At 42.0% G+C, this 15,248-nt stretch overlaps 2 protein-coding genes across 2 annotated transcripts in view; both read right to left on the reverse strand.

Moving 5' to 3' along the window:
• The window catches only part of NAIP (NLR family apoptosis inhibitory protein), a 30,674-nt gene extending 20,415 nt beyond the window's left edge, over positions 1-10,259 (reverse strand). Inside the window, 1 exon segment of the mRNA XM_053743457.1 lies at positions 9,857-10,259. Coding sequence (XP_053599432.1) covers positions 9,857-10,259 — 403 coding nt within the window.
• The window catches only part of LOC125134923 (general transcription factor IIH subunit 2), a 48,711-nt gene that overhangs the window by 3,262 nt on the left and 30,201 nt on the right, over positions 1-15,248 (reverse strand). The window contains exons 17-18 of the mRNA XM_047794526.1: positions 9,857-10,418; positions 9,359-9,456 (exon numbers count right to left, since the gene is read on the reverse strand). Coding sequence (XP_047650482.1) covers positions 10,267-10,418 — 152 coding nt within the window. The 3' untranslated portion in view covers positions 9,359-9,456; positions 9,857-10,266. The remainder of the gene's footprint in view (positions 1-9,358; positions 9,457-9,856; positions 10,419-15,248) is intronic.

Genomic DNA, 15,248 nt, shown 5'->3' on the forward strand with positions numbered 1-15,248 from the left:
TCCAAGAAACAGAACCTACAACACAGGAAGGATGCTATAAGCATCCCTTGGATGATCACGAAGAAAGATCCAAGATCCTAGGGTGACTACAGGTTGAGTAGTTCATGTTGAAGCAGGTCAGAGACTTCGAAACAGACTCCTTCAAGAAAATGAAAATGGTAGGCTATCTTACAGGTTTGAATGACTGAAGAGGAATTTAAATATGTGGGAGAATCTGAGGACAAACTCTTGCTAAATACATTTTGAAACTAAGCAATCTGGGGTGGGATCAAGATGGTGGAGTTAGCATGGAGATCACCTCCTTCCACAAATACATCAAAAAGAAAAGAAAATAAAGGTCATCTCATGTAAAATGACTCACACAGAACATCTACTGAATGCTGCCAGAAGACCTCAGACTTCCAAAAAGGTTAAGAAAACCTCCATGTTACTGTGTAAAACAAAAGGCAAACAAGAGAGAGAGAAGAAGAAAGCAAGCAGTCAGGATGGGACAAGCACTCCTGAGAAGGAGGTATGAAAGAGGAAAGGGGAAGTTCCCGTCATGGTGCAGTGGAAACAAATCCAACTAGGAACCATGAGGTTGTGGGTTCCATCCCTGGCCTTACTCAATGGGTTAAGGATCCGGCTGTGAGCTGTGATGTAGATCAGACATGGCTCAGATACGGTGTTGCTGTGGCATAGGCTGGCAGCTACAGCTCCAATTAGACCCCTAGCCTGGAAACCTCCATATGCCGTGGCCGTGGCCCTAGAAAGACAAAAGACCAAAAAAAAAAAAAAAAGAGAGAGAGAGAGAAAGAAACAGAAAGAAAAGAAAAGAAAGAGGAGAGGAATCCTTGCACTGGGAGGCCACCTAACTGATGGGGAGACAGGCTGGATCAGAGAGGGAAGCCTCAAAGACTTGGAGAAAATCCCAGCAGCTGGTCTGAGGAGGGCAAAGCAGAGAGAGAGCCACACAGATGATCAGTACCACCCCACTGAACACCACAGCCTGAGACACTCAGGTGGGAGCAGAGCACTGAGACTCTGGCTTTGGAGGGTCAGTTCTGGGGAGAGGACTAGGGTTGGCTTTGTGAAAATAGCCTGAGGGGCATAGGGAGTGGTGCACCACAGCCGAGGGAGTGTGGAAAAAGGCCTAGGCCCACCAGAGAATCAAAGCATCATTTTGGGGAGTGTGAGAGCAGGGGAATGAGGACTGCTATGCCAACTTCTTTCTTTTCGGGCTCTCAGGCAGCAGGGTGCCTCTTGTGCAGGCTACATGAGCAGGTGCAAACCCTGCAGCCACCTCTGACTCCAGAGGTAGGTGTGGCCCCACTACCACTGAGGGTCCCATGACCAAGCACCACCTGCCATCTCAGTTATACCAGGGGTTGCCACCACAGAGGGCCCTGAACTTGAGCACTGCCTGATGCCTCCACCTCCCTGGGAACACACACTCCCTGCCACTGCTGCTGCCAGGGGCCTCAAGCATCATCCCCACCTCCTTGAGAGTCACTGCCACTAATAAGGGCCCTGCAGCAAGGCACAGCCTGCAGCCCCTGCCTCCCTGTGGGTCACTGCCAAAGGCCCAACAACCAGGCACTGTCTATTTCCCTCACCACCCTGGAGGCACAGGCAGGCAGTGCATCTGCACACTCTCTATCAAGGGGATAATGGCCTGCAAACACTGAGAAAAGAGACAGCAAGTATCCAAACCAAAAGGCAGTCCTCACACCAAAAAAAAAATAGCAAATCAACACAGGCTATCCAGGGATGCTCCACATATAAATAGCCTTCCAAGATTACATTAGATAATCTGTTAGTTTAGGGGAAAAATTAAGAAAATATAAGGAAAATGAAGAAAGCACAGGAGCCACACTTCCAGTTAAAGGAACAGGAGAATTTTCCCTGGAGCAAAAAAAATGAAACAGACCCCTGCAGTCTAACAGATACCAAGTTCAAAAAGCAAGTAATGGAAATACTGAAGGTATTAAGATGGATATCAACAGTAACACAGGTTACTTTAAAAAGGAACTAGAGGAGTTCCCATTGTGGCACAGCAGAAACAAATCTGACTAGGAACCATGAGGTTGCAGCTTTGACCCTTGGCCTTGCTCAGTGGTTAAGGATCTGGCATTGCTGTGAGCTGTGGTGTAGGTCACAGACTCAGCTCAGATCTGGCATTGCTGTGGCTCTGGCACAGGCTGGCAGCTGTAGCTCTGATTAGACCCCTAGCCTGGGAACCTCCATATGCCACAGGTTTGGCCCTAAAAAGGACAAAAAAGACCCCCCCAAAAAAAAAGAACTAGAAACTATAGGGAAGAGCCAAGAAAAATCAGAAAATTCATTTGCGGAGATGAATGTGGAGTTAAAGGCATTGAACAGCAGAATGAATAATGCAGAGGAAAGAATAAGTGACCTGGAATACAGAATAATGGAAATCACCCAATCAGGACAACAGAAATCCAAATTTAAAAACATGAAAGCAATGTAAGAGATCTATGGGATAATATAAAGCATGCCAATCTACACATAATAGGGATCCCAGGAGGAGGAAAAAAAAGAAAAAAGAAAAAGCATGGAAAATGTTTCTGAGGAAATTATGGCTGAAAACTCCCAAAGCTAAAGAAGGAAACAGATATCCAGATACAGGAAGCACAGAGGGTTCTCAACAAGATGACTCCAAAGAGACCTACAGCAGGACTTATTAGAATAAAAATGGCAAAAATTAAAGATAAGGAGAGGATTCTAAAGGCAGCAAAAGAAAAACAAAGAGTAAATTACAAGGGAACTCCTATAAGGACTAAGGGCTGATTTCTCTACAGAAACACTGAGGCCAGAAGATAGGGGCAAGATATATTCAGAGTTCTAAAAGGGAAAAATTTGCAGCCTATAATACTCTACTCAGCAAGATTATCATTTAAAATAGAGAAATAATTTTTCAAACAAGCAAAAACTAGAAGAATATAGCAAAACTAAACCCTTTCTAAAAGAAATACTGAAAAGTCTCCTCTAAAAAGGAAAGAAGAAGATATAGGATGGAGGAAATCACAATTGGAAAGTAATCACTTAAATAAGCCAGTATACAGATCAAAAAGAAAAACAAAAACAAAAAAACCTATTTGTGAAAGCAATGATAAACACAAGGGACAGCAAAAGGATAAATATGAAGATGTATGAAAGGACATCAAAATCATAAAATGTGGGCAAGGAGAATAAGAAAATCTAGACTTTTTTAAAAATGTGTTTGAGCCTCTGTGACTATCAGTCTAAATCAAGCAGAAATAAGAAAGGGTTAACATGCTTGAAAAACAGGGCAACCACAAACCAAAACCAAACAATATACTCCCAAAAAACAAAAAGAAGAGGAAAAAAACATAAAAGAAGAGGAAAACTTCAAACCATAAAAAGAAAGGAACAAAGGATGAACATAGAATCAATTGGAAAACAAAGTTTAAAATGGCAATAGGAGTTCCCGTCTTGGTGCAACAGAAATGAATCTGACTAGGAACCATGAGAGTGCGGGTTTGATCCCTGGCCTCACTCAGTGGGTTAAGGATCCAGCATTGCCATGAGCTGTGATGTAGGTCGTAGATGCAGCTCAGATCCTGTACTGCTGTGGCTCTGGTGTAGGCCAGCAGCTGTAGTTTTTATTAGACCCCTAGCCTGGAAACCTCCATATGCCACAAGTTTGGCCCTAAAAAGACAAAAGACAAAAAAAAAATTCTGGTGGACAGATCCTCTAGACAGAAAATCACTAAGGCAACAGAGATTCTAAATGACGAGATAGAATACTTAGACTTAATTGATATTTTCAGGACTTGACATCCAAAAAACCAGAATATACATTCTTTTCAAGTGCAGATGGAACATTCTCTAGGATTGACCACATACTGAGGTGCAAAACTAACCTCAAGAAATTTAAGAGTATAGAAATTATTTCAAGCATCTTCTCTGACCACAGTGGCATGAAATCAGAAATAAACCACAGGAAAAAAAGATGATGAAAAAACTGACTACATGGAGACTAAACAACATGCTACTAAAAAACCAGTGGGTCAATGAGGAAATCAAAAAGGTAATTAAAATACCTTGAGACAAACAACAATGAAAACATAATCATACAAAATCTATGGGATGTCACAAAAGCAGTTCTTAGAGGTAAGTTCATAGCAATATAGGCCTTCCTCAAAAAACAAGAAAAATCTAAAATCAACTACCAACCTACCATCTAAAAGAATCGGAAAAAGAAGAGCAAACAAAACCTAAAGTTAGCAAAAGGAAGGGAATCATAAAGATCAGAGAGGAAATTAGTAAAATAAGAGATTAAAAAACAATAGAAAAAAAATCGTTAAAATTAACAGCTGGTTCTTTGAAAAGGTAAACAAAATTGACAAACCACAAAAATAAAACTGGCAAACCTCTGGCCAGATTCACCAAGAAGAAGAGAGAGAGAACCCAAATAAATAAGACATAAGAAATGAAAAATCTCAACTGATATTATGGAAATACAAAAAAAGTAAGAGAATACTATGAACAATTACATGCCAACAAATATGACAACCTACAAGAAAAGGACAACTTTCTTTAAACATACAGCCCACCAAAACCGAATCAAGAAGAAATAGATTATTTGAACAGACTGATCACTAGAAATGAAAGTGAATATGTAATTTAAAGACCTTCCTACAAAAAAAAAGTCTAGGACCAGATGGCTTCACAGGTGAATTCTACCAAACAAACAAAGAATAACTTATATCTATCCTTCTTAAGCTTTTCAAAAGACTGAAGAAGCAGGGACCAGGACACCATCAAACTCCTAGAAGAAAACATAGACAAAACACTCTCTGACATCAACATCATGAATATTTTCTCAGGTCAGTCTCCCAAAGCAATAGAAATTAGAGCAAAATAAACCCATGGGACCTCATCAAACTGAAAATCTTTTGCACAGCCAAGGAAACCAAAAAGAAAACAAAAAGACAACTTTCAGAATGGGAGAAAACAGTTTCAAATGATGCAACTGACAAGGGCTTAATCTCTAGAATATATAAACAATTTATACAACCCAACAGCAAAAAAGCCAATCAATCAATGGAAAAATGGGCAAAAGACCTGAATAGACATTTCTCCAAAGAAGATAGACAGATGGCCAACAAACACATGAAAAAATGCCCAACATCGCTGATTATAAGAGAAATGCAAATCAAAACTACCATGAGATACCACCTCACACCAGTCAGAATGGCCATCATTAATAAATCCACAAATAACAAGTGCTGGAGGGGGTGTGGAGAAAAGGGAACCCTCCTGCACTGTTGGTGGGAATGTAAACTGGTACAGCCACTATGGAGAACAGTTTGGAGATACCTTAGAAATCTATACATAGGACTTCCATATGACCCCGCAATCCCACTCTTGGGCATCTGTCCGGACAAAACTCTACTTAAAAGAGACACGTGCAGCTGCATGTTCATTGCAGCACTATTCACAATAGCCAAGACATGGAAAGAACCCAAATGTCCATCGACAGAGGATTGGATTCGGAAGGTGTGGTATATATACACAATGGAATACTACTCAGCCATAAAAAAGAATGACATAATGCCATTTGCAGCAACATGGATGGAACTAGAGAATCTCATACTGAGTGAAATGAGCCAGAAAGACAAAGACAAATACCATATGATATCACTTATAACTGGAATCTAATATCCAGCACAAATGAATATCTCCTCAGAAAAGAAAATCATGGACTTGGAGAAGAGACTTGTGGCTGCCTGATGGGAGGGGGAGGGAGTGGGAGGGATCGGGAGCTTGGACTTATCAGACACAACTTAGAATAGATTTACAAGGAGATCCTGCTGAATAGCATTGAGAACTTTGTCTAGATACGCATGTTGCAACAGAAGAAAGGGTGGGGGAAAAAATGTAATTGTAATGTATACATGTAAGGATAACCTGACCCCCTTGCTGTACAGTGGGAAAATTTTTTAAAATTATAAAAAAAATAAGAAAGGGGGAAAAAAAACAAAACAAAACAAAAGAAGCAGGGAAACTCCCAAAGACGTTTTATGAAGCCACCATACCTAATACCAAAAACAGACAAGAATACTACTAAAAAAGAAAAATTATAAGCCAATATTTTTGATGAATGTAGACAAAAAAATAGTCAACAAAATTTTAGCCAACCGAATCCAACAACATATAAAAAAATCATACATCACGAACAAGTGGGATTCATATCAAGTTCCCAAGGATAGTGTGACATAGGCGAATCAGGTCAGGAAGTGGAAACAACCTAAACAACATCAAACGCTTTCACTGACGTGGAATCTGAAAAAAGGACAGACTGAACTTCTCTGCAGAACAGATGCTGACTCACAGACATTGAAAAACTTATGGTCTCTGGAGGAGACAGTTTAGGGGGTAGGGGATGTGTTTGGGCTGTGGGATGAAAATCCTGTGAAATCAGATTGTTATGATCATTATACAACTACAGATGTGATAAATTCATTTGAGTAATAAAAAAAGTAAAAAAAAGAAATTAAAAGTATATAAATTGGAAGAAAAGAGGTAAAACTGTCGCTCTATGCAGATGACATGATACTATATATAGAAAACCCTAAGGACTGCACACAAAAACACTCAACTGATAAACAAATTCAGCAAAGTAGCAGGATACAGATTAACATTTAGAAATCAGTTGTACTTCTATATACTAACAATGAAATGTTATAAAAGGAATATTAAAAAATACCTTTAAAATACCTTCCACAAAAAAAAAAAAGGAAAACTAGGAATGAACCTGACCAAGGAGATGAAAAAACTTATATGCTGAAAACTACAAAACATTAATCAAAGAAATTAAAAAGGATTCAAAGAAAAGATCCCATGCTCTTGGACTGAAAGAATTATGTATGTTTTTTCTTTTTATGGTGGCAACCTGTGGCATATGGAAGTTCCTGGGCTAGGGATTGAATTGGAGCTGCATCTTCGGTCTATGCCACAGCCACTACAACACCAAATTGAAGCCGCATCTGCAAACTACACCATAGCTTATGGCAACACTGGATCCTTAACCCACTGATTGAGGCCAGGGATTGAACCCACATCCTCACAGAGATATTGTTGGGTCCTTATCCCACTGAACTATAAAGGGAACTCCAGAATTAGTGTCGTTAAAATGGCCATACTACCCAAAGCAATTTACAGATTTAATGTGATCCTATCAAATTATCCATGACATTTTTCACAGAACTAGAAAAAATAATCCAAAAAATTATATGGGACTATAAAAGACCCAGAATTTCCAAAGCATTTCTGAGAAAGAAAACAAAAAAACAAAAAACAAAGCAAGTGGTATAACTCTCCCAGACTTCACACAACATTACAAAACTACAGTCATCAAGGCAGTGTGGTATTAATTGGAAAACAGACATACGGAGCAATGGAACAGAACAGAGAGCTGAGAAATAAACTCAGACACCCACGGTCAGATAATCTTTTTGACAAGAATATAAAATATGAAAAAGACTGTCTCTTCAGCAAGTGGTGCTGGGAAAACTGGAGAGCTGCATGTAAATCAATGAAACTAGAACACACCCTCACACCACACATAAAAATAAACTCAAAATGGCTTAAAGACTTAAAACATAAGACACCATAAAACTCCTAGAAGGCAAAATATTCTCTGATATAAGCCATACAAATGTTTTCTTAACTCTTTCAAAACTATAACAGGGTACCACCTCACACAGGTCAGAATGGCTATCATTAATAAGTCTGTAATTAACAAGTGCTAGAGAGGGTATGGAGAAAAGGGAACCTTCCTACACTGTGTGTGAGAATGTAAATTGGTGCAGCCACTATGGGGAATAGTTTGGAGGTTCCTCAGAAAACTAAATATAGAACTACCATATGATCCAGCAATCCCACTCCTGGGCATCTATCCAGACAAGACTAATTCATCAAGATACATGCACCCCGTGTTCATTGCAGCACTATTCAAAATAGTCAGGAAGTGGTGGTTAAATAATCAAAATAATCAAGAAGATGTGGTTCATTTTATACAATGAACCACATTGTATAATTGCTAACATTGTGGAATATCAGCTACAAAAAAGAATGAAATGCAGTTCCTGTTATGGCTCAGTGGAAACGAATCTAACTAGCATCCATGAGGACACAGGTACAAACCCTGGCCTTGCTCAGTGGGTTAAGGATATGGTGTTGCCATGAGCTGTGGTACAGGTCACAGACATGGCCCAGATCTGGCATTGCTGTAGCTGTGGCATAAGCTGGCAGATGTAGCTCCAATTGGACCCCTAGTCTGGGAACCCCCATATGCCGCAGGGGCAGCCCTAAAAAGACGAAAGACAAAAATTAAATAAATAAATAAATAAATAAAATACGGCACAAATGAACCTATCTACAAAACAGAAACAGACTCACAGACATGGAGAATAGACTTGTGGTTGCCATGGGCGAGGGGAAGAGACTGGATGGACTGGGAGTTTGGGCTTGGTAAATGCAAATTATTACATTTAGAATAGATAAGCGATGAGATCCTGCTGTATAGCACAGGGAAATATACCCAATCTTCAGAGACAGACAATGGTGAAAAATACTTTTAAAATGTGTTTAAAGGAGTTCCCGAGGTGGCACAGTGGAAACGAATCTGACTAGGAACCATGAGGTGGTGGGTTCGATCCCTGGCCTCGCTCAGTGGGTTAAGGATCCAGCGTTGCTGTGAGCTGTGGTGTAGGCTGGCAGCTGTGGCTCTGACTCAACCCCTAGCCTGGGAACCTCAATATGCGGCCCTAAAAGCAAAAAACAAAAAACCAAAAAAATAAAAATAAAATGTGCGTATATATGACTGAGTCACTTGGCTCTACAGCAGAAATTGGGACAACAGTGTAAATCAACTATAATTAAAAATAGTAAATTTTTTAAAACTAAGCAAATGGCTGTATCTTTTAAAAGGAATATAACAAGTGTTGCCAAGTAGATGGAGAAAAAAAATATAGTTTATGTCTGAATCTCACCTCAAAAACCAAAACACTAGGCAAACACACTAATCAACAAAACCATTATTGCTTCCTACACAGAGAAATCTTGTTACTACGAGATGCAACATTTATGAAGTCATGATAAGTAAACATGCAATGTGAAAATAATGATCTAACCAAAACCGCTATGAGGGCCGTGAGAGGAAGGCTAGACGGCCAAGTGTGTCGTGAGAGCAAGGGTATGAAAGGGATAAAGACTTGCGCTTCATCGTAAGAATCAGAGGATTGGGCAAAGTTTGTTCAGAATATAAAATGGGAAAATTGTTAACACACATCCAAAGTCATAGACACTAAACATTCATTCCACTCACTTGGGAAAATATTTGGTGTGTTTTTCCAACGGGTCGTCACCTTTCTCCCACTCCTCCAATCATCCTCCGCAGGAAAAACACTGCGGTGTCCTTGATACCTAGACGGAAGGAAATTCCATCAGTGCCACTGGCCACGTGTATGTCAAACGACAGAGAAAAATCCCTGGGGCTTTATGAGCAAAGTCCTACCTGCACTTTCTTTTTTTTTTTTTCCTTCTTTTGGACTGCACCTGTGGTATATATTGAGGTCCCCAGGCTCGGGGTCCAATCAGAGCTACAGCTGTCGGCCTACACCACCGACAGGATCCTACACACCAACGCGGGATCCCAGCCGCCTCTGTGACCTACACCACAGCTCGCAGCAACGCCAGATCCTCCACCCACTGAGCGAGGCCAGGGATCGAACCCGCAACCTCATGGTTCCACTCAGATTGGTTTCTGCTGCACCATAACGAGAACTCCTCCAGCAAAATATTTTAGAAAGTGATTTCAACTTACCTGTGAAGACAAAGCCAGCAGCTGAGAACTCCCTTGGGGATGTGCCTTGGGCATAAAATGGCCAGTCCTGGAAGGATTCGAGTCTGGCCTTCTCTTGTTGGTACCTTGCTTTGTCATCCACCCTCAGCGTGTTCTCTGGGTTCTTTACTCTCATATCATACTTGGCAATGTTACCCTTATCTTTGCCCAAAAGAAACACACAGTCCGGATGGAACTTCTTGTGATCCTCCATGAGGTGTCTGTAGAGTTTGGTACCAAAAAGGACGAAGCGACAGCAGAAGCACTGCACCCCAGATTTGATGCCTGTGAAATAAAACCCAGCTGCTGCCATCTCCTGGGGTGTCCACAAGCTATAGGACTCATAGGTGACAAAAGTCTTCAACCTTTTTGCTTCACTACGCATTTGTGAATTAAAGGCCTTCCGCATTTTTTTCTTGGTCTTTCTGCTCCTCTTCTATTATTTTGGCAAACTGAACCGCATCTATGTGTAGAAGGGCTGACATCTCCTGGAGCCAAGCATCAGCAAACAGCGAAATCTTGCCAGGGGCTTGGGCGGCATTTTCTGCAAAGAGAAAGAAGAGGTTCATGAACATTGCCACCTGGTGTCCTAGTCCTGAGATTTCCTTCAGTCCTTTCATTCCTCCTGTCTTTGCTTCCGAGTAGTATTGATCTTCTCATCATTTAGCCCAATTCAAAGCCAATATGCCAGTAGGTCTGTGACAGCCGACCTTCATCCTTCCCTCTCAACAGCAAGGTCACTTATGGAGTCCAATCAGTTGGAGGCCCCCTTTTCACAGCATCAAGCATCACTTACATTAAAGGCATCTATCATCATATAACCAGTTCATCTCTCATTTCAGGCATCAACAAGCTATTCCGTTTAACACCTACAGGTGGAGTTGGATACGTGCACCTGCCAAGGTTTGCGTTCTGTGCCCCACCTTAATCCAGCTCAGCGGATTTGGAATTGGCCCATCTACCCACATTTCTGCAAAAGTTACAGTGGACTGAAGATCTAAAGCCCAAGCATGCCCTTCATTTGGCAGCACCTAATGCCAGGAAAAGAGCTCCGTTGTCACCAGTATGCTCAGTCCACTTCAGCAGTGGTTCCCCGGGAAGCTCAAGCAGCTCGCCATGTTACTTAGCTTTTAGACTCAAAGCTCCTTCCCATCAGTTGTCCCTTTGTGCCCACCTCCCCCCACCAAGAGTCTCTTCGGGGTTATCAGGCAAGAGTCACATTCTGACCAAAAGAAACTTCCTCCCAACCCCCGTCAGCATCATGTTCCTTCCCTTTACCAAAGAGACTGGCCAGAACTTGGTGGGCTCGGCAGCCTGAGGCCTCTCTCTTGGTTACTTCCATTTTTGCCACATCAGCCCAAACCATGAAACACAGAGAATGGTTTAGAGCCACCGATGCCCAGCTGGCTGCTGAGGCCATCCTTGATCGCCCCACTATTCTTGGCTGACTTCCTTTCTGTCTAAATTTCTGTGTTAACCCATTTAGCTGCTTCCACTGGCTCTGGATCTATCCCTTTAAACTTCATGGCTGGTGGGGGAGGGCTAAATGGGGAATCTGGGATTAACAGATCCACACTACTATGTATGAAATAGATAAACGAGGGAGCTCTCTTGTGGCACAGCAGGTTAAGGATTGGGCACTGTCACTGCAGTGGCTTGGGCCACTGCCATGGTGTGGGCTCAGTCCCCAGCCTGGGAACTTCCACATGCCGTGGGCATAGCCAGTAAGAAAATAAAGGAGGTAAACAACAAGAACCTACTGTGTGGCACACAGGATGATATTCAACATTTTGTATTAACCTATAATAGAAAAGAGTCCGAATATATATTTATACATATAAAACTGAACCACTTTGCTATACCCCTCAAGTACTGTAAATCAACTAAACTTCAATTTAAAAGAAACAAATAGCAAATAAATTCCATTGCTGTGCTTTTCCTCCCATGAATAGTTCTAATACCAGAGTGAATTCAAACCAGGCAGTCAGCCTGGCATAACTCAGTGCTTCTAGATCTTTCTCCCACTTTTCATCTTTTCTTCTTCCAAACAAAGCCTGAGCCAGCATTGAAATTATTAAGTCAAAACCTGTTCCCATTATCCCATTCGCAGTGCCACCTTTAGCAAGTACACGGAGTGGAATAATTGAAAAACTTACAAGCGTCTACGTAGTATACTTACTACAGACTTTAATAAAGGTAAAGAATAAGATACAAAAATAAAACCAAAAAAATCCAGGCCAACATCAGAGACGTCTCAGACTCCGGGCCCAGTGTCTAGAAGCCTTCATCTGTCGTATAGGATGTTTTAGGTAAGGGACCACTTAGCCTTGTGCCAGGCACCTTGGTCTCAGGGAAACCACACTCACCTGAGGAGGCGTCTTTGATGCTGCTCTGGTCACATGGCCCAAACTAGGATGCCTAACCAGTCTCAAAAACAGAAACAAGCAGATACAGGCTGCCCCCAGCTGTGTCTCAGACGCTGGCACAGGGCTGCATTCATCACTGATGAATTAGGACATTTCATTTAGATTTGGCCAACAGGTAACACCATGGCTCCAGGCCTCCCTGTAGATAATTGAGCACAAGGTGGCAACAGACCAGCTGAAATCCACGCTACGCCTCCGAAGCAAAGTTCAGTGGGTTTGGTGGGGGGTTTTTTTTGTTTTTTGGTTTTTTTGCTTTGCTTTTTAGGGCCACACCTGCGGCATATGGAGATTCCCATGCTAAGGGTCAAATCAGAGCTACAGCTGCTGGCCTACACCACAGCCACAGCCACGCAGGATCTGAGCTGTGTCTGCGACCTACACCACAACTCACAGCAACGCCGGATCCTTAGCCCACTGAGCGAGGCCAGGGATCGAACCTACGTCCTCATGGATCCTCGCTGGGTTTGTTAACCACTGAGCCATGAAGTGAACTCCTCAGTGGTCAGTTTTGCTTTCCCCGGGGCCCCTTCTGGGCAGCAGAGAAGACAAGACCTCCAAGGTCCTCTTCAGGTTTCAGGCTCTTTGACTCCAAGTCCTAAGGGTACCAGCGAGGCTGCTGGGTCCTGGAAAGGATTTAAACCCAAGTCTGTGTAACTCTAGTGCCTGCCCTTCTGCCTCCAAAGAGAGAAAAAAAAATGAGAGAAATAAAAGGGCTGGAAGTTTAGGTGTGGAAGAAAAGCAGTTTGGCCACAGATGGTCATTTACTTACCTCGAGGTTTTCCAGAGTCCCAGTCAACTGGAACGAGAATTTGTGGCATGACTCCAAATGCTCTCTTTGTCCTTTAATTTTAGGGAAGGTGAGAACACATTTGAGGAACTAAAACTCAAAACAAGTTGCTGTTCGCTGCAAAATCACCAGTACATGTCCAGGGTGCTGAGTCAGCAGGGCTCAGGGAGAACCCAAATGGTCTAACAAAACTTACCAAGTCTCACGATAGGAAGTATTTTATTCTAAATGGTTTGACTGGTTCCTATTTTTGGTGCTAATATAAGCCTTATTTCTTTGGCAGCAGTTTCCTTCTTTGGGGTGTCTTTTAGGATTTCCTTTTATCTGTGGGTTATAAAATTTCAGCGTCACTGTGTCTTGATGTGGGTCTTTCTACGTTGATTTTACGCAGTGAACTTTTTCAAGCTGAACACGTGGGCCTCCCAGTAGTGCCGGAAAATTAGCTTCTGTGGTTTTTTTTTGGTCATTTTGCACCGTCTGCTCTTCTCTGTTCATTCTGGTATTCCCATTACTCAGATGGGAATTCAATTTATCACCAAAATTCTTATCTTTTTTTCCCCCTCAGTGCTTTCACTCTCCTTTCTGGGAGATGTCCTCTTCGTTGTCTTCCAACTTCCCAAAAGTAATTCTTAAGATCAGTAAATTATACTTTCAATTTCCCACAGCTCTTTCTTGTTCTCTATTTCTTATATCCATGAGATTTAATTTTTTAAGCCCAGGCCATCTTTTTGAATCCCTCCTATGATACTGTCAAATGACAAAATTAAAACAACTTAATGTGTTTGCCGTCCTTGAGTCAAGAGAAAACAACCCATAAACTGGAGGAGTAAGATGCTGCTCCAGGGGGATGGGGGAGGAGGGTGGGGCAAGAGCAGGCTTTATAGAGAAGGGGCCTGATTGGCTAGAAGATCGGGGGTTTCAGGGAAAGGCTAGCAGGTCCTGTTTTCTAGGGTCAGGCAAACTAGCTAAAGCTGGGGGATTGTGATTGGTGTATATTTGGTTTCCTTGACAGGTGTTCCCCGTAAGTGCAACCTGACTTAGGTTACAAATTGTGACTTGGCTCAGGCCATGAAGGTGGCCCCCATTTTGTGGGTCCCCATAGGCAATTAACTTTATCGGTACTAATGCTGATAAAGTTCCTCTGTCTCCTGAGTATCTGTTTCCTCCAAGGCTAATTTCTGTTTACCTTGTGTTTATTTTTCACATCATCAGCTTTCCTCAAATGTGTATTGACCCTTGGTTTTCAGTTGGGGATTAGCCAATTTAAAAATTGATGGATCAAAATTATGGTTAAAAAGTCTGATTAAAAGCCACACGAGTGTGACCTGAACTTAAGCCCTTTTACTTTATGGAGAACAGACTGGGGAGTCAAGATTTACCCTGGAGAAGCCCTAAATGTCAGAGAAACAGCTCAGAAAATGATTTCAAGTTAGCTCTAAAAACAGAGCTAGCAGTCAAAAGCTCACTTGGGGGTATTCCTTGAGCATAAAATGGCTGGTTCTTGAAAGATTCTTTGTTTTGAGGTGCCCAGGGCCCACACTATCTCCTCTAAGTCAGCTGAAACAGTTTATTCCATTTTTATTTTTTATTATAATGATTATTATTATTTTGCTTTTTAGGGCCACACCTGAGGCATATGGAGGTTCCCAGGCTAGGGGTCAAATTGGAGCTGTAGCTGCTGGCCTACACCACAGACACCACAACGTAGGATCCAAGCTGTGTCTTTGACCTATGACACAGCTCATGGCAATGCTGGGTCCTTAACCCACTGAGTGAGGCCAGGGATCGAACCTGCGTGCTTATGGATACTAGTCAGATTCGTTTCCACTGAGCCAAGACAGGAACTCCTCCTTTTTTAAGAAAAAAATCCTTTTTTTTTTTTGCCTCAGGATTAACACCTGTGTATTAACTAATCTGACGGTGGGGTAGAGGGAGCTGACTGTCTCATGCAGAGACTTTGTCATTCCCTTGATTTTCAGCCCTCCTGTCGTTCCTGCACTCTTTCTTACTGGGCCTTCTGAGTCCAGCTGCTCCAGGGTTCTTTATAAGGTACAGAGTCTCCCAGGGGTTACATGTGTTTTCAGGCTGTGGGGTCCTTTGGCCTCTTTCATTGGTTACTACCATTCCATTTGAGTTTCCACCTTCCAAAAATTTAAAATAA

Source organism: Phacochoerus africanus, chromosome 1 (genome assembly GCF_016906955.1).
Source record: "Phacochoerus africanus isolate WHEZ1 chromosome 1, ROS_Pafr_v1, whole genome shotgun sequence".
NCBI lineage: Eukaryota > Metazoa > Chordata > Mammalia > Artiodactyla > Suidae > Phacochoerus > Phacochoerus africanus.